Raw genomic sequence first — 19,693 nt, forward strand, 5'->3', positions numbered from 1 at the left:
GCTTTCAGTTAGGCTTTGTTATATTCTCGAGAATAATTGAATTGAAAGCATGTAGTTCATATCTTGTTGTGATCATTGTGTTTTAAGTATATTTGCTTAATGACAATGATATTTTGTTGGCTTAATTTTTAAGCATGTTTAGTGACACTTACTTATTTATTAAGTAGTGTATGGTTAATTTCACTGGCTTATTCATTAAGCATCACGGTATCAGTGAAATTGAGGACTGATAAGGATATTATGTTATTTAAATTGATCACATGTTGAACATAAATCCTTACCACACTACTAGACTTATTGACCATGTCGATTTAATACTTTGGTATTTGTGATTATGAATGTCTTTTGTTGATTTAAAAACAATATGACTGTCATAGTTCATTATCAAAGGTTAAATTGGATCGGTGTGTTGAGATGCTATCAGAGAACTATCATTTTTTAAAGTGGCAACAAATATTTTCCTGTTGTTCAACCCATGAGTCGTTTTCAAACAAAATTATTTTGATATATAATATATATGTATTAAAATTAATGTAGCCCAAGTGGGAGAATGTTAGACTTTTTATTTGGGCTTACATTAACTTTTATTGATTTTATTAAAACTTGGGTTGATTGGATAGTTCTTTGTTGTTAGCCCATGTTGTTGGTGATCAATTGTTAATGGGCTTAGCATCTGTGTGTAAAGTCCAGGTGAAGCAGAAGTGTGGGCTTTTCTAGTTGACTGAAGCCTTTGATGAGCAGGCCCAGCCCAACTAGGGTTTTGTAGCTAAGTCCCCTCCCTAACTCTATAAATACATATTGTCTCATCACAATTGTATACCTTTTGATAATCAGATAAATAAACTGCTTCTGATTTAGAGATCTAGGGAGGAAGACTTAGTTGATAGTATTGCACTATCAAATTGGAGTAACTGCTGTGGATCAAACAGAGATAATTGCTATGGATCAATCAGGTACACATACCTAATTATTATATATTACTATTGTGTTCTATGTTATATACAAATAGATCTTGGGTATATTATTAATTTTCTAACAGAATACCCCAACAACTCATCCTCTTCCATATGATGCCAAAGCAAAGCAACACATCCATTGTGACCCCTAGCATTGAGAGCAAACACATCATCAAAACTCAACAACACGCACACACTCCAAAATCTCCTTACGATTTAAAGTTTCACATAAAAAAATAAAATTAGGCTTCTTTTGGACCACAAGGATCCTTAAAAAATTGAATGATCCATGGGTTCCTAAGCCCACGATAATTCTAGCCAAGAATACTCATGAGGAACGGTGGGCCTGGGAATCAGAACCTACCAACACTTTGTTTTTCGAGACTTCATTTGAAACACCATCCACACCAACTCCCATGACATTAACCTGGTCAAAACACTCCATATGTTGGGTCCCACATACTACGAGGGAAGTAGAGCCAAAGCTCAACTCACTCATCATCTCCTTGCGAGTTCAGATCCGGGGATAATAGATTATGGCTCAAATTTGGGGTGTCTCGAACCCAACCGTGTTAGCACATAGGCTCAACGATGCGATTCTAAGGGTTGGGGATCTCTGATTTAGAGTTGTCGAACCCTTTCATCGTGGGTCTCAAGGCTTTGGGGTTTTAGGTTGGGGCTTGTCGTGAGTCTTTGAGAGGGGTCTGAAGTCCATGGCAACGAAGAAGAAGAAGAAGAATGAGAAAAACAGATCATGTTTTTTTATTAATGGAAAGAAAAAAAAAAGGAAAAGATCGTGCTTTAGGAAAATGAAAAAAAAAATAATAAAGTAGAGCAAAAAGAATAAATAAAGATAGAAAAGAAAAAAAAAATAATTTATTTAACTTATATTTATATTTTATTCATTTTAAATGATTTTATAATTTTTAAAATGTATTTTATAATTATTTTAATTATTGATATTATATGTACTATATTAAAAATTTGTCACATGTATATTTGTGCAGTCAATTTGACACTTAACAAAATCTTTTAAGCAAAACAAAATAGTAATTTGGAGAATTGCCCCACTGAAATATCAATTTGTATGATTAAGTGTGACAAAATATTTAATTCAAATAATTTTGCAACTAACATCCTATCTAATATCTATACGAAAACTTAAAAAAATTATATGCATGCAATACATGTGATAAATATTATATAGTTTTAGTTCATATCATGACTCAAATTATTATATATATTAATTATTTAATTAAGGTAGGATTACTTGTTGATATAAATATTTAATAGAATCGTATAAATACAAAATTTTATTAATTAATTGGTCAATGACCTATTCTTTGAGATGACGATGATCTTACATTTTATTGTGTGAATATTTAGACACGTTTTAAATTTATAATAGTTAAATAACATATGATCATATAGCATATATTAATTAATTAGAACTAAACTATATATAAATGATATTCAATTTAATAAATATAAAGTTTATGGTTAAATGCCACAAAATTAGTGACATGCAAATTTTTATTAAATATTATTTATTAACTAGGTAACGTAACCGCGCGTTGCGCGGTCCTTTCAATAATTGACAAAAAAAATATATAATTTTATTAATTTATAATTAATTTTACATAAGTTTAAAGTATAAAACTTATACCATAAATAGCAAGACAAAATATAAATTATAATCTTCTATTATTTGACAATTCTTTTTAAATAAAGCTTTGTTTTTATTTTTAAAAATAATTAAAGATTAATTTAAATTTTAAAATTTTGACAAAATATTAAAAAATTCAAGAATCTTTCTTGCATTCATCCAAAAATATACAATTAATTAAGCAATACTAAATTAATTATATTTTGCGACATAAACTTCTAATTGTTTAGATTGATGTTGATAGTCTAATAGATACCCTTAAATAAAAATTTGCGACTTAAGAAGCTATCAGTTTTTGAAATTATATTAGTAATGTTTCTAATTGATATGTCAATTCATTTAAAAATTAATCCCATGCGATGATGTTTTAGTGTTCAAACCACGACTTTAGACTTCGATGATAGAATTCCACCCAAGATCCAACAATAGGTCCCTCTGATTTCATCAGGTAATTGTTGTAGAAGGCTCTCGTCATCGATGATGAAAACCAACCCCAGAACAGGGTTCACGGCCAGCCTAAAAATCTCAAGAATCCTGAAATACAAAGACCTCCCACCAGCTTCTTGATGACAGACCTCGCTTTGCGTAGCTTATATATATATATGATATTTTTAAAATTATATTTATTTTAAGAAATAATATTTTTATTTAATAATGCGTTTGAGATAAAAAAAAATAGTAAATACAGTTATAGAGAAATAATTACAACTATCATTATTTTTTGTGTGTATTTGATTAACTAATAAATAAATAAATAAATTTATAAATCTCTTTTTTGTGTTTTATCTTTTTTTTTTTTTATTGTCATATAAATATTCAAGAGCTAAGATCATTCCAATACTCCTTTTCGCCATGCATAAATTGAACCAACAATTAGGATAAGTACGAAAAGGTCTCTTTACCAAGTGTTCTACCTGTAGCTTCAGGGGGTATTCACGTTTGGCATATGCCTGCTTTGATCGAGATCTTTGGAGATGATTCTGTACTACAATTTGGTGTTGCTCAATTTTTGTATTTTTTTTTTAAACACAATCAATTTTTGTAATTTTTAAATGTATATTTTTGTTATTTTTCTATTAAAATTAATGTTTAAATCAATTTTTTGTTATCTTTTTCCATTAAAAAAAAAAAAAAGTTCTTTCTTTAACAAAAAATGACAAATATCATTTTGGACTTTGTGTTTTGTAAAAATTACAGATTGGACACTCTATTTTGTTAAATGATAAAATGAACCTTGTATTTTCTAAAATGATATAAATAAGACACTGAACTGATTTTTTGTCAAAATAAAACTTAATAATAATAATTCGACCTGAAAGTGTTATGATAAAGCTGGTTAAATTTTTTACATTTGTTCATGTTAAAAATTATCTTAAAGTTGGTTATTAAAAAAACCGTCGAAAATTGGGCTAAAAGTCTTATTTGTACCATAATAAAAAATTTAAGGTCTATTTTGCCATTTAACGAAACAGAAGATCCAATCTGTAACTTTTACAAAACACAAAGTCCAAAATAGTATTTACCCTAAAAAAATATAAATTTTATTTTATTGTTTATGAAAATATAATTTATCTAATTATTTAAAATATAAAAAAAAAATTAAGTTTTAAATGAATCTTAATTAAAATTTGCATTAAATGTTAAATCAAATAATTAATTACTTTTTTCAACTAATTCATTTATCATTCTTTATAAAATATTTATTTTTAAATTTTTAATTTTATTATTTATTAAAATGTAACTTATCTAATTATTTAAAAGTGTTCATAAATTAGCTAGATATTTTTCAATACAAGTCTAAATTTAAATTTGAATTTATTTTTTTATAGAATTAATTACATTAGATTTAATATTTTAATTAATAATTAGGTAATAAAACCAATGCAAGTCTAAACATGCAAACTAATATCTAGTATATAAATTTGTATTATTGAATGAGTAATATAAATTTGGGGAATTATTTCATATACTATTTTTTTAAATTTTTCTTAAAATTTACAGTTTGGGTTTCTAAACTGGTTGCAGCGCTAGTTATAATAAGAGTTTCTGTACGATTTTTTATTGCAATTTAGGTTGCAACGCTAGTTGCAATAGGAGTTTCTATGTAGAATTTCGTAAAAATGCAAAAAAAAAAAAAATTATTTTGAAGTGTAAAAATAAAAAAGCCCCTATATATTTTTTAAAATTAGAAGTATCATTTGTTATCTTAAAAATATGTATTATGATGGCAATTTTGTGGCAAACATCAAATGATGGAATTAGCAAAAAAAATTGTATTTTTTTAAAAGAAAAAGAAAACAATTTTTAAATTTTGTAAATTGAGCTTGTGAGTCATGATGTATTTTTTCCATTTAAAAGAATTTGTAGACTTTTATTTTTTCCTGCGAAAAGAAACAGTTACAAAATTAATTTAATTACTTTTTATGAAATTTTTTGTATTTTATTTTGTAGTACCTTGTCCACAAAAATGAATATAGAATGACAACTATAATAAAGATCGCACTTATTTATTTTTGAAAGTTGAAAATGAGAGAAATGCTAGTGATAGAATTTTTTTATATATAAATTGTTTAGATGAAAGGATTAGTTTTAGTAAATTTTGCAAAGAAAAATTTATACCTTAAATTATAATAATTAAAAAAAAAAGAAGTAATCTATGATCTAAAAGACTAATTTTTTCCATAATGAAATATTTACTAGTCTAACAATTTTGCCTGTTAATTAAGTAAAATAAATAATTAAATGATAAGTACAGTATTAAGTTAGATGTGTATTGTCTAATTTATTTTATTTTAGATTTATATTAAAAATTAAACTTCTTTAAAAAAAATACTTGCATCCCTAATTTAGGAAAAAAATTACTAAAAAATAATACACAGCAACAAAAACTATTAAATTAGTATACACTATACACTAAATTATTCCAAAATATTTGTGGGATAGTCTTGCCAAAATAACCAATGAATAGAAATCAATAAAAAAATCATACGAAAGATATCCATAGAAAGAGAAGAAACAAATGAGAAAAACACATAATTGAAAAATGCTATATATTTGTGTTAATCTAAAACAACACTTTGTCTTGCATTGTAGTCTTAATATGACTCAAAATTTACTTCTACGCCTATTTGGAGATATGTCCTATAGTAATTTGAAATATATTATGTTAGATCATAAAAAGCACAATTTAATTTATCACCTCTTGAGTATGAAAAATAAAATAAAGACAGTAAAGAAAATGTAATATATAAATAAATGGAGATCGTGTATAAAAATATCTTAAAAAAAATCTGTTTATGTAATTATTAACACGTAAATTACTTGAATAGAGAAAAAAAAATACCATGACAAATATACTATTATTAACTGCTATAGCATTAGAATATATATCAATAATTTTCTCTTATTATTTAAAAATCAGTATCAATAAAATAAAAGAATAAGAGAAATGAATTAACTTGAGATAGAGAGCTTACCATAAGTAAAAATGAACCTGAGGCAATAAAGTATTTTTTTTTTTTTGAAATCAAGGCAATAAAGTATTTGAGACACTTCCATTGTAGAAACAAATATATTAAGATGAAAATTTCTATATTTTGAAATTAGAAAAATCTTTCCCTAACATAATATCAAAACTTTATATTAATACATAAACAAAAGGAAAAAGAAGAATTATAAACACAAAATATACATATTTGCTAATCAAAATCTGTAGAGAGTGAGAAAGTCTTTGGCGTTGACAAAATTGTATTTACTCTAAAAGAAATGCCACCATCTACTATTTGAAATTAAATTAATACAAATAAAATGAAATATAACAATACTCATACATATAACTTCTAACACCCCATTGTGGCGTATATATTGTTGCATGAAGAGAAAATAATTGTACAAAAAGTGAGTCTCAAACAATAGATAAAGCAAAGAAAGTAGACATAAATTAGATAAAATAAATTATATAAGATAAAACAACAACAATTAGAGAATATGAAACAATAGATTGACTTACCTGGTCTCCATGAGTGCACTGGAGTGAGTGGGAGGGAGAGATCAAGAGACAAAGTTGAAATATTTTTTTTTTTTATGTAAGGTTATACAATTTTGTAACCGGACTATTGGTGTATTAATAAATATTAATTAATAATTAATATTAATATTGACTAATATAAAAAAGGAAAATGGTAGGATAGGTCAGAATAATTATAATCAGTTACTTAAATTTATGCTTTCTTTTAAGGAAAATAAATTAGGAAGAATAATCGGTACAGTATGACTTTTCAAAAGAAAAAATAATTAATTAATGACCTTAAATAATATTAATTAAAATAATCTAAAAATTGAAGAAAAATCTAAAAAATTCACAAAATAGAAAATTTTGATTCTCAATAATTAGGCTGCCACATCATCAAGCTTAACAACAGAATTATAGATATATATAGATATAGATATTAGAAATATATATTATGAAAGTTAATCAAACAATCAAAATAAGTGTGTATATGGCTAGCAAAATACTAACTTAATTGCTATAATTTTAGGGATATATTAATTTGCTATGTCTATGAATTTTAAATTGCATTATTTATTTATGCTACCCTAAAAAAAAAAAGACAAAAGAAAAATAAAAGTGACATGAATGGAAATATTTTAGTGGGCATTGACAAAATTTTGGGACTGTGACATATCACAAATATTCAAAAAGAATGTTTCTTTTAAGATCATCCACAAATTTTTCTCTTAATATATAATAAAGGATACTTTTTATATGCGGGTCCAGTAATGCACTTTCTATTTATTTTAGTATTTAAGAGAATTTTTTAATTTTTTTTATAGTGGTCTACGTTGTAGTTATTTGAAATGTAAAATTTTGAGATACGAAAAAATTTAACACGTCGAAAATATGGTTCAAATAGTTTGTTACACATGAGATTTTTTTTTTATTATTTTATATATGTGTGAAATAGACTGTTTGAACCCTATTTTTGACGTGTTAAATTTTTATTAGAATCTCTAAAAAATTTACAGGATGCCCTAAATAATTACAACATAAACGACCATAAAAAGAGTTGGATTAAAAATTCTTCCAAATACCAAAATTTAAGTGGTGCATCAGTGGACCCCCTTTCAAAGGAGTACATTGTATAATTTTTCTATAATAATAATAAAAAAAATCACCCAATTATTTAAGGGCGTTTTTTAGTTTTAACCAAAAAAAGTAACAATATTACAAAAATACTTTCAGCTAGCCAAATATACAAATATACAGTCTAAATAAAAAAAATACACAAATACCAATTACACACACCATCTACGATTCCTGGGCAACCATCGCGCAACCACGCAACAACCCAACGCAACCGAAATAAAAATTCAAACCATCATTAATTCTGACGACTTTACCTGAGAAGACGACCAAAATCAATCAAAACATGGACTGTTTTGAATTCATGAAAAAAAAAAGTGTAGAAAAACTACTACGAAACTAAAATTCAACCAGAAATCCAATTTAATTTGCATAAAACTAATGTGCTGACTTCAATTTTCAAATCCGTGAAATGCAGATCTCAAAAAGTTGAACTAGACTTCCTAGACAATCCAACTCAAGTATAATTAAAAAAAAATTACATTAATACTATAGTAAAATGTTCATCTTGGTGTATTTTTATTGTTTTCTAAATTTTTAATGGCGAATTTGTTCATATTAAATCATGAAGAGACATATAAATAGAGTTACGTACGTGGAAATAGTGTTCTGGTTTTTAATGTTTCATAACAGTTGCATAAATATTTTGCTAACAGTTATTTCGTCTGATGCAACCTTCGGCCAATCACCCAACAACCTTTGTCTGATTGAAACCTTCGGCCAACTACCTAACAACCAGCAACCATCGTCTGATTGTGTAAATGATAGTGTAAGAGGTATTTTGATAATTAAAAGCACATAAAAAGTATAAATGTTGTCCACACCTTATAGAGATATTTTTATAAGTATAGTATCAATTTATTTTTTCCATGTAATAATTTTATTATTTCAAGTTTATTTTTACCACAAAAAGAAACGTTTTTGTATTTTTCCCTTTTAATGTAGATTTTTCACTCTCTTTCTCTTTCTTGTCCCTTCTCTCTCTTCGCTTCTCTCTCTTCGTGGTGGACCTCACTGAAGTTGAAAGCACTATGATTCAGATTGAGCTATCTTCGAGTCCTATTCAGCCAATCAAAGCTCAGTTTTGTTTTCCCCTCATTGAAAGGTTTTAGATCCTGATTGAGTATTTTGGGGTCCTGATTTTGTTTATAATTTTAGATTTAGGTTAAAGTGGTGGTGGTTTTGGTGGTAGTGACTATGGTGGCGGTCAATGGAGAAGAAGAAGAAGGGAAAGGAACATAAGTTAGGGTGGAGAGAATTAGGGTTTCAAGAAAAATAAAAGAAAAGAAAAGAAAAGAAAAAAAATATTTTTTTATATAATTTATTTATTTTTATAATTTTCAATTATTTTTTGTAATATTTTAATAATTAATATCATGTTGTTCATTAAAAATTCTCCATGTGTATAAAGTGTATACGTAGACAGTTTATTGTGACATTTAACTAAAGTTTTTAAATGAAAATGTAATGAGCAAAATGGAATAGAGGTTCAATAAATTTTACCGTCAAAATTTTAATTTTTTTTTATTAAGTATTAAAAATATAAAATTCATGTGGTTTTACCTCCCTATATAATAACACTTACATATGTGAGTTATTATGACTAATTTTACTTTAGCATATAATAGGCAAATGTTGTAATTATATAACTAGGATATATAATAGTATTATTTTTATTATTATTGCAAAAGGCCAATGAAATGAATTTAGAAATAAAGTCTTGATATTATTTGATGCAGTTCTTTAAAATCCAATTTTAGCACGTGAAGAGACATAGACACTACTACTACTAACAATATTGGAGACATAAGGTGAGTTGTATTCCACTATAGCCTATAATAGGTATATAAATTCATGAGGTGTATCATTTTGGTTCCATACATATATGTCATACACATTTATGTTTTCGGTGTATTTTTAAATAGAGAAATGCTAAAGGGTACCATTAGTGTTAGTTAGGGCCGGTTTTGAGGGTAGGCGGGCTAGACGTGCGCTTCGGACCCCCGAACACTCAGGGCCCCGAAATTGTGAAAAAAAAATATTAATATATAAATAAAATATTAAATATGAAGAAAATATAATAAAAATTGTTTGGTGTAATGGAAAAAGGTACATGACACTTTTGCCAACATATTTTTGTGCTGGCAAAAATTGGTATTGCGCTGATAAAATAGAATTTACTTGTGATGTGTTGGCAAAAGGGGGTTGGCAAATTAATGTTAGTATTAGAACTTTTGCCAGCATAAAATGAAAAGCGCTGGCAAAAATGACTTTTCCCAGCGCGTAAATGCGCTGGTAAAAGTTAAATTTTAGTCACTACAAATGTACGCTGGTAAAACCTTGACCTCTTTGCCAGCGCAGTTTGTGAAATGCGCTGGTAAGCGCAGTAACGAACTGTGCTGGTAAAAATGACATTTCTTGTAGTAAAATATTTAATGTGTAGTTATGAGGGATTAAACCTTAGATCTCTTAAGTTTTTTTTAAAAACTTTACCATTACACTAAGCACTAAATCTATCATTTTTATTATAGTTAGACTATATATAGGGACCCCAAAATTTAATTTTGCCTTAGGCCCCATATACTTTAGGACCGACCCTGGTGCTAGCATTTCCTATGTGTTAATATTGCTATTGGTCCAATTAAGTAAGGTCCCATATAATTTAATATAATAGTTTTTAGGGAATATCGCTAGTCAATCACAACGCGGCATATCGAGAAGGTACTAAGCACCACTGGTACCTAATAGCAATGCTCTTTTAATTAAAGACAGTGTAATATACACTTAATTTTAAATCAGTGTTTATATGTAAGGGTAAATTGAGTATTTAATAAAATATTTGAATTTTAATTTTTGATCCTATAAATTATTTAGAATAATTTTTTAAATATTTACAAATAATATTAAATAATACATGATTATAAAAAAAAGTTAAAGAACTTTTATATATATTAAAATAGATAAGAGGCTAATCGAAATATCGGTATATATGTACTGTATATTTTTATGTATATAATATAGAGTGGGATTACAGTACACTCTTTTAAAAGAGTATTCAGTAAAGTCTTTATCTATTTTGACATACTGAGATATTTTTTAGTCAATATTTTTTTATGTGCGTACGTTATAGTTATTTAGAATTATTTGTAAATATTAAAAAAAATTTAAATAGTTTACGATGCCAAAATTTTTTTTACATATTTTATTGCATGTGCAACTATTTTTTCTTACCCGCATAGTAAGTAGCTATTTAAACCTAATTTTTTAGTACTGTAAACTATTCAGAATTTTCTAAAAATTTACAAATAATCTTAAATAACTACAACGTATAGAATCATGAAAAAAAATTAGACTAACAATTTTTTCTCAATACCAAAATAAATAAAAGATCTATCAAAACAACCACTTACATCTACTACCAAAATTTTCAATAATATATATAGATGGAATGTTAGGGTTTGATGAAAGAGATATATATGGATGCAGTACTAGTGAAAAATGAAAAGTAAACATTGTGCCCACTTTGAAATCATGAGGAGATAGCTATTATAGCACATGTAGATACATATAGTGCTATATTATATTTTTCAAGTCCATATATAGTGACTTATCAAAAAAAAAGTCCATATATAGTGCATTCATTAATCATCACTCACTATATTGAATACCATTCAAACATTGGAAATGAAATTATTATACTTGAACTTAAGTGTGTGTACGTTTCAACTTTTTATTATATACACAAGTCCATGCATGATTGATAAAAATTCTATCACTACACACTTCATGCGTAAATAAATTTCGTGTTAGCCCCACTCATATTTTTTTACTTTTTAAAATACGGGTCGAATTGTGTCAGGCTATAAAAAAATATAGGTTATATAGTGCCATAAAATAATATAGGTAGGCCGTCTCAAGGTGAGAAGAGGTCTGGGGCAAAATTTAAAAATAGGCCTTTTTTTATATAAAAATTATAGATAAATATTAATTAAATTTTTGACACAATATCAATTTTAATTATTTTATGTAATAAATAAATTTTTGCCACATAAGCTAACTCGATAAAGTAATATTTAATTAATTATTACGAACATCTCTATTGAAGTGTTATATATTTTAGCATATTCTTTTTTAAAAAATAATATGTTAAAAATTATATAATTTTTTTACATATTTATAATTTTTTTAAAAAATACATAATAAATATACATTATTTATAGTACTATTAAAAAAAGTAAATATCTTAAAAATAAAATAACTACAGTATAATTCTTTTTGAAACATTAATATTATTTATTTATTTATTATTATCTTTATAGTTAATTTTTTCTTTGTTATGACTTTGAAATGAAAGAATAACATAAATAACTTTTTAAAATATAAAAAATGAAGATGGCAAGGATCGAACCTACAACCTCTCCACTCATAGATAACCTCAATTACCAGTTCTACCATAAAATTTTCATTCATGTTAGTATTTATATATTATAAGTTTTTATATATGTATATATATTATTTAAATTTTTTCGGGGCCTGGGGCGTATGCCCCGGCTGCCCCACCCTCTGGCCGGTCCCGAATATAGGTCATAACGTGTCGTGCAACAATTCTATAGGATAAGTTCGATACGGCCCGCAAGTCTAGTAATTTAGTACCGTGCTCAAATTCGTATCGTATTTTATTCGTACCAGCTTATTTCTCTTATATAGACCAACAACTGTTTTCTACAGGCTTAAATTCGTGTTGTAAATTGATGAGTTAAATACTAAAATATATGTGTATATTTTATAACAAATAATTATAATTATTATAATTTTAATACTACTATTATTTTAATTTATATATATATTTATTACTGTTATTGTTATCAAATTATTGAGATTCTCTAATTTATTCATGTTTGCGTACTGTGCTTTCGGGCTTGTTATGCCGTGTCGTGTCAAAACTCATATTTTTCGTGTCGTATCTTGTTTAAGCTCATATTTTTTGTGGAATGTCTTGTCGTGCCTAAACACGTATTTTTTCATGTTCAATCATGCTCGTGCTAATTTAGTACCAATTTCGTACCTATCAAAAAGTCTAACTCATATTTATAGCACTAGTCCATAAGAATGTTAATTAACAATTATATTTTTTTAAAACTAGAGTAAATTAATATTTAATATATATTCTTTTGTAAGGAATACTATATTGAATTAACATTCGAGTTAAACACAATTACATGTGGGGGAGGAGCTTCTTTGAAGAGAACTCATCATTTAGTCAAAGAACATGTTAAGTCAATCTATGAGTCTCAACATTAAAATTAAAATTCAACAACTAACTACAATAATGCTATAATGTTGTAGCATTGTAAACTAATAAACAAGAATTAACGAGGTTCAATCTCAAGCCATAGTAGCTTGGATCTAACTCTGAAGAGGAACTGCCCTGAGGTCATTCTTTATTTAGATAGTCATCTAAAAGCTTTGCATTAATGACCCTTATATAGACTTTTAAAAGGAAATTTGGCCTAACATGTTTAAATGTAAATCATGGTGTTTTAATATAGGAATAATTTCACAAATACACAAAAACAATAAAAAAAAATTACAAAAATATGGTTTCACGGAATTTTAAATATTTTTACAGTTTTTTTTTTATTTTATTTACAGAAAATACGGTATTTTTATGTTGTTATCTTGTTAATTTGTTGTTGATTTTTTGTTATATGTATGTTATTTTTTGTTATTATTTTGATGTTATTTAAATGTCATTTTCATGTTACTTTTATGTAATTTTCTTGTTGTTTTCATGTTATTTCTATGGAAAACTGTAAAAATGTAAAAAAAAATTCCTTAAACGTAAAAATGTAATTTTTTTTTACAAAAAAGGTGTCTTGTATAATTATCCCTTTAATATACTACCTAATTAAAAATAGAGTTTTTATACTTTTAATATTTTTTCTTTCCAAAAATATTTTTACATTTAAAAAGTGCATCTCTCTTTCTTTTGAGAGTAAAAGATATTAAAAGTATAAATACTTTATTTTTAATTGAACCCTATATTAAAAACCATATTTCATATTTAATCTAAGCATGTTAAGCCAAATTTCACCTAACTAGCAAACTACTTAACTTTCAAATCAAAACAAAACAAAACAACAAACTACTTAACTTTCAAATCAAAACAAAACAGTTCAGTTAGTTAATTGTACCAAGTGTCTAAAAACTCCAACATATTATAAAAACTTTGTGACTTTTACTATTAAATGTTGTAAGAAGACTTTTTGTAGATTAGCTGATTAGGTTACCTAAGTATAATTAGCCACCTTTTTTTACGGCACTAATGGATCATATATACATATATAAATATTATTTATTGCACAAGTTCCAATGTTAGTTAATGCTATATTCTTCTCTTGTTAATTGTTAGACTAAAAAACAAACAAATGTTTACAATTTTCAACTTTCTTTTTTTTCTTTTTTTCTTTTTTGGCTAATTAGTATTTTTGTCCCCTGAACTTTAACATGTACTAAATCATGCCCCTTTAAGTTTTAAGGTCGTTAAAAATATCCCCTGAACTATTAAGATTGTTGGATTCAAGGACTTTTGTCTAATTTCATTTAATTTTACTATTTCAGTGATTGTTTATGTACTAAACCATGTTCCTCAGACTTTGATATTTATCAAATCATGCCCTTCGAACTTTGACATGTATTAAATTATGCCCCCTGAACTTTCATCCATGTTAAACTTTTTTACTAAAATTAGAAAAAAATCCTTAAATTCAACAATCTCAATAGTTAGGGGGGCATATTCAATGACCTTAAAAGTTCAGGGGCAGGATTTGATACATGTCAAAGTTTAGGGGGCGAAAATCCTAATTAGCCTTTCTTTTTTATTTCTTCACATTTAACATTTGTTAATTGTCAACGAATAGACTAAGAAAAATTCTAAGTTGATGTTGTTTGTTAATATTAAAATAAAATATAAATTATTTTTTGTTTTAAAAAATAAGAGATTTAATAATTATTTATTTTATTACAATTAGTTTATTTTAAACTTTTTAATATATAATAAATAAGTAAATATGATTTTAGTACAAAAAAAAATTATTATAGTCTTTTAATCAAAATAATTTTTTCTAAAAGTTGAGTTGGAGCAGTTTCAGCTTTTAGCTGTAGTTTCTCAAAAAATTCTTCAAAAATCTATTTTTTCACTGTTTACCAAACACATTTTTATCACAACTTTTTAAAAAAAACAGCTTTTAGTTTTTCCAAAAGCAGTGCCAAACATGCCCTAAACAAACAACAAATAGACTAATTGTCAAGGTCGGTTTTGAACACAAGAGGGTCATATGTGTGCTTGGAAATGAGGCTCAATTTTCAAAAATGTCATTTTTGTATATATAAAAAAACAATTTATAAAAAATAAAATTTTGAAAAAATATCTATAATATTCGATATCCCAAAAGGATCATTTTAATATAATTTTCATCAGTGTTGATATTTTTGAGTACTTTTGTCCATTTATTCTTTTATAATGTGTACGCTTACGTATTTAAAAATATATATGAATTTTTTATTTACCATATTTATAAAAAAAACAGTCACATTTATAATAAAATATTTAAATTTTATTTTTATACTATAAAATATTTAATTTTTTTTTGAAATTTTTCAAAACATTCTAAATAACTATAACATATATAATTATACAAAAAAAAACTAAAAAATTCTCCTAAATAGGAAGATGTATTAGAATGGCTCTTTCACAAGATTTAGAGCACCTCCAAGGAGGCAGCAAAAATTGAAAAATGAAGTGGTTAATGCTCCAAGGAGGCAGCAACTATCACTGCAAAATGAGGGTTTGTCTACAGTGCACGGCTTATATGCCGTGCACTGTAGCCACGACATTGATGGTTTTTTTTTTTTTTAGTTTTTTTAATAATTTAATTAATATTTATATATATTTATATTATTATATTTGTAAAATTAAGAATTATTTTTTGGGAAATTTTTTAATACACATTTTTAAAAGTGATGTACGAATCTACTCCTATTTATTTCGGCACCCGACAAACTTTTTTAGTCTATTTTTTTTATATAGTAGTGTATATTATAATTATTTAAGACATCCTGTAAAATTTAAAAAAATTTAGAAAAATTTAATAAGCCGAAAATAAAGCACTTCTTTAAAAAGTGGTGCACTGATTTACTCCTACCTGTTTCGGCATTCGGGAGACTTGTTTAGTCTTTTTTTTTTTATGGTCGTGTACATTATAGTTATTTAAAACATCTTGCAAAATTTTAAAAAATTTAAAAAAATTTAACATGCCGAAAATAAAATTCAAACTTTCTGTTGCGTGACTCTTTTATTTAGAAGAATACATTGTAAAAGCACCTTATAATATTTATTTTTGGTTAAATTTAAATGTGAATATCATAAATTATTTTTTTCTTTTAATTATAATTTAAGTAAAAATTTATTATATTTTTTTATATTAAACAATAAAAATAATTTTTAAAATTGAACACATATTAAAATTAAAATTAAACACACTAAAACATCATATTCTTATTAATCAATAGTACACATATTTTATATTACACAACAGAACATTATAAAATTAAAGCACACTCAATAATACATAATAAAAACATTACAAACTTAAACATACATTTAAAAATTAAAATACAACACACCAAACATTAAACGGAAAAGTAATAACACAGATACGAACCTTCAAAGACAAAATGAGATACAACAATTTAATAATGTGGAAGATTATTTCTTGATCCGCCAAGATAGTCATAATACGGACTATAAACTTGTGAGTCATTTTCAGCTCTTTCACCTTGATCTTGAGATCGTTGATCTTCATCTTCAACGCCATGTCCCGAATCTTGAGATGCTCGATATTGTGACCCCTCATATTGTGATCCCTGATTTGGATATCCCTGATATTGAGATCCCTCATATTGAGATCCTTCTCCTTGTTCTCCAACTTCGGATGTTTGTGCCCTTTCTTTGTAAATTCGTCTTATTTCACTTTGAATGTACTTATGAAACTCTGGATCGGATATAGAATTCAAATCCGTGAATAAAATTTTTTCGCCAGCCTTTCTTCTGTGACGTTCATTTCTATCCTTGTTACTCTTTTCAATAACTTTAATGAGTTCTTTATTTTGTTCCATTAGTTTGTTGAATTGATCATTACCTAATTGTTTTTCCTTTGCTTTTTTTACACCACATGGTCTTTCTGTTGGATAAGTATTCATTTCCTCATTATTCATGTTTAGATCAAATGAACTCATACCAGTGGATGCCGATGTTGGAGACTCAAAATTGTGAGATGATGATTTCGATGAAGTGAAACTAGGACCTTCGTGTTGGAATCTACGTGGTGCATTGATGTTTTCATCATTTGAAAACTTTTGAATACCTTTGAGGATGTGCCACACATGATCAAATTTAAAGCCTTTATCGTACTTTTTATCTTGGGCTAATAACATCTTCGCTTGAATTAACTGTTGCAATATAAATTAAGTAATAACGTTAATGAAAATTGAAAAATAAGATAGTAATAATAAATAAATTATAATAACAAACACTTACAATGTCTTCTGCTGAAGCACCACTTGGATTTTTATTTTCAATTTGGTTGATACATCCCCTTAATTTTGCAACTGCACTATTAATAGCAGACATTCGAGTTTGCAAAGATCTTACTGGGCGAGGTTTATTACTAAATTTTCCATCTTTGTGGTACTCTGATTGAACTCTTGCCCAAAGATTATTACCTGATTGGTTTCTTCCTACGATTGGATCTTGAGAAATGTCAACATAGACATGACACAAGTGCACATCTTCCTCTACTGAGTAAGAAGAACCGCGAATGGAAGACATTTTTGAAGAAAATATAGCTATTTAGGAAATATGTTGAAGAGATGTGATCAAATTGAATGAGAAGTGTGAGATTATATAGGAAAGGAAAATACATTGCAACGGTTGAGATCGTGGTGAAATGATATCAGCGGCCAAGATTAAACTGTGAGATTTCTTGTCTTTTAATTTTGGAATCAGAAGATAAGGATGTGATGTGACAACACACTGCAACGGTTGAGATCGTGGTGAAATAATTTCAGCGGCCAAGATTAAATCACTAGATTTCTTATCTTTTAATTTTGGAATCAGAAGATAAGAATGTTTACACTATAAAATATGGATATGATACATGATATGAGGCACACCAAAAATATATACAATTTAACTTTGAAAAAAAATATGAATTCTTATCCTGGTAGTTCATCGTATTTATCATCATCGTCTTCTTCAGATGATGAATATTATGATGATATAGAAATGCAAGTGGTAGGTTAAATCACTGCTAACAATAATTTTTGTATCGCTCAACACCAACAAAATCAAAGCTCACGTCGAGGCTCGATTCCTGGTCATATAGTTATTAACCGTGACCGGGAAAATACTGATCGTAATCTTTTCAACGACTATTTTGCAGAGAATCCTCGATTTACCGATTTGATGTTTCGCCGAAGATTTCGAATGGGTCGTCCTTTATTCCTTCGTATTTTGGATGCTATACAAAGACATGACAATTACTTTCTCCAGCGAAGGGATAGAATGGGAAAACTCGGGTTATCAGGCTTGCAAAAAGTTACAGCTGTATTTCGTATGCTAGCATATGGTATGCCGGCAGATGCTACCGATGAATACATCAAAATAGGAGAATCTACAACTTTAGAAAGCTTGAAGCGATTTTGTCGTGCTGTTGTTGAGGTGTTTGGAGCCCACTATCTCCGATCACCCAACGCTCATGATGTTGCAAGACTACTCCACATTGGTGAACGTCGAGGTTTTCCAAAAATGTTGGGAAGTTTTGATTGTATGCATTGAAAATGGAAAAATTGTCCAACTCCTTGGGGAGGACAATATGCCGGTCGTAGTGGGTCCCCGACTATTATTCTTGAAGCAGTAGCTGACTATGATCTCTGGATATGGCATGCATATTTTGGCTTACCAGGATCTAATAATGACATTAATGTGTTAGAGGCATCCCATCTTTTTGCTAATCTGGCTGAAGGTATTGCTCCACCCGCTAATTATGTTATTAAAGGAAAAGAGTACAATATGGGTTATTATTTAGCCGATGGTATATATCCAAAATGGTCCACTCTTGTTCAAACTATCCATGATCCACGTGGTCCAAAAAAGAAACTATTTGCAATGAAACAAGAAGCATGTAGAAAAGATGTTGAACGTGCATTTGGAGTATTGCAATCTAGATTTGCAATTATTGCTGGACCGGCACGTCTTTGGAATAAAACGGTTTTACATGATATAATGACTTCATGTATTATTATGCATAATATGATAATAGAAGATGAACGTGATCTAAATGCACCAATTGAAGAGCGTGTTGAAGTGCCAAGTCCAGAAGTTGAGATGGTAGAAGATGATAATGCTCGGTTTCAAGAATTTCTTGCCAGACATAGAAAAATTAAAGATAAAGATGCTCACATTGAGCTTCGAAATGCATTAATCGAACACTTGTGGGACGAATATGGTAACTCACAAAATTAATATAATTTAATTAATTTTAAGTGTGTGTTTCAAGTTTAATTTAATTTAATGTAATTTTTTTGTCATGAATGTAATGTTTGTTCTCTAGTAATGTAATATTTATGTTATTGCAATATGATATTTTAATTTATCGAATTTCGCCGATTTTACAGTATTATTGTCTTTAATCACATTAGTAAGTTTATTTAAATATAACAATTGTGGTAATTTTTATTAATTAATATGATATTATTTTTTAAATTTATTAAAAAATTAATATAATAATAAGGAATATTTTTTTTAGTATAATTTTTGGTGTTGTGGTTGGAGTAGAAATAATTTTTGACACCAAATTTGGTGATAGT

General features: G+C 27.1%; 1 protein-coding gene and 1 pseudogene across 1 annotated transcript; one reads left to right on the plus strand and one right to left on the minus strand.

Moving 5' to 3' along the window:
* Positions 1 to 16,463: 16,463 nt before the first annotated feature.
* Positions 16,464 to 17,654, minus strand: LOC115706154 (uncharacterized). Its single transcript, XM_061106424.1, has 2 exons — positions 17,364 to 17,654; positions 16,464 to 17,275 (listed from the first exon to the last, which is right to left on the minus strand). The coding sequence occupies exons 1-2, from the start codon at positions 17,652 to 17,654 to the stop codon at positions 16,517 to 16,519; spliced, it is 1,050 nt and encodes a 349-aa protein (XP_060962407.1). The 3' UTR covers positions 16,464 to 16,516.
* A 315-nt stretch (positions 17,655 to 17,969) lies between these two features.
* On the plus strand, positions 17,970 to 19,503 carry LOC133032467 (protein ALP1-like; annotated as a pseudogene).
* Positions 19,504 to 19,693: the final 190 nt, after the last annotated feature.

The sequence above is a fragment of the Cannabis sativa genome, chromosome X (assembly GCF_029168945.1).
Source record: "Cannabis sativa cultivar Pink pepper isolate KNU-18-1 chromosome X, ASM2916894v1, whole genome shotgun sequence".
Classification (NCBI taxonomy): Eukaryota; Viridiplantae; Streptophyta; class Magnoliopsida; order Rosales; family Cannabaceae; genus Cannabis; species Cannabis sativa.

Bases quoted from the DNA above. Each gene is read 5' to 3' on its own strand.
- LOC115706154 (XM_061106424.1), bottom strand. From the start codon at position 17,654: ATGTCTTCCATTCGCGGTTCTTCTTACTCAGTAGAGGAAGATGTGCAC. The intron at 17,276-17,363 runs GTAAGTGTTTGT...ATATTGCAACAG, and splicing joins GTGCTTCAGCAGAAGACATT to TTAATTCAAGCGAAGATGTT.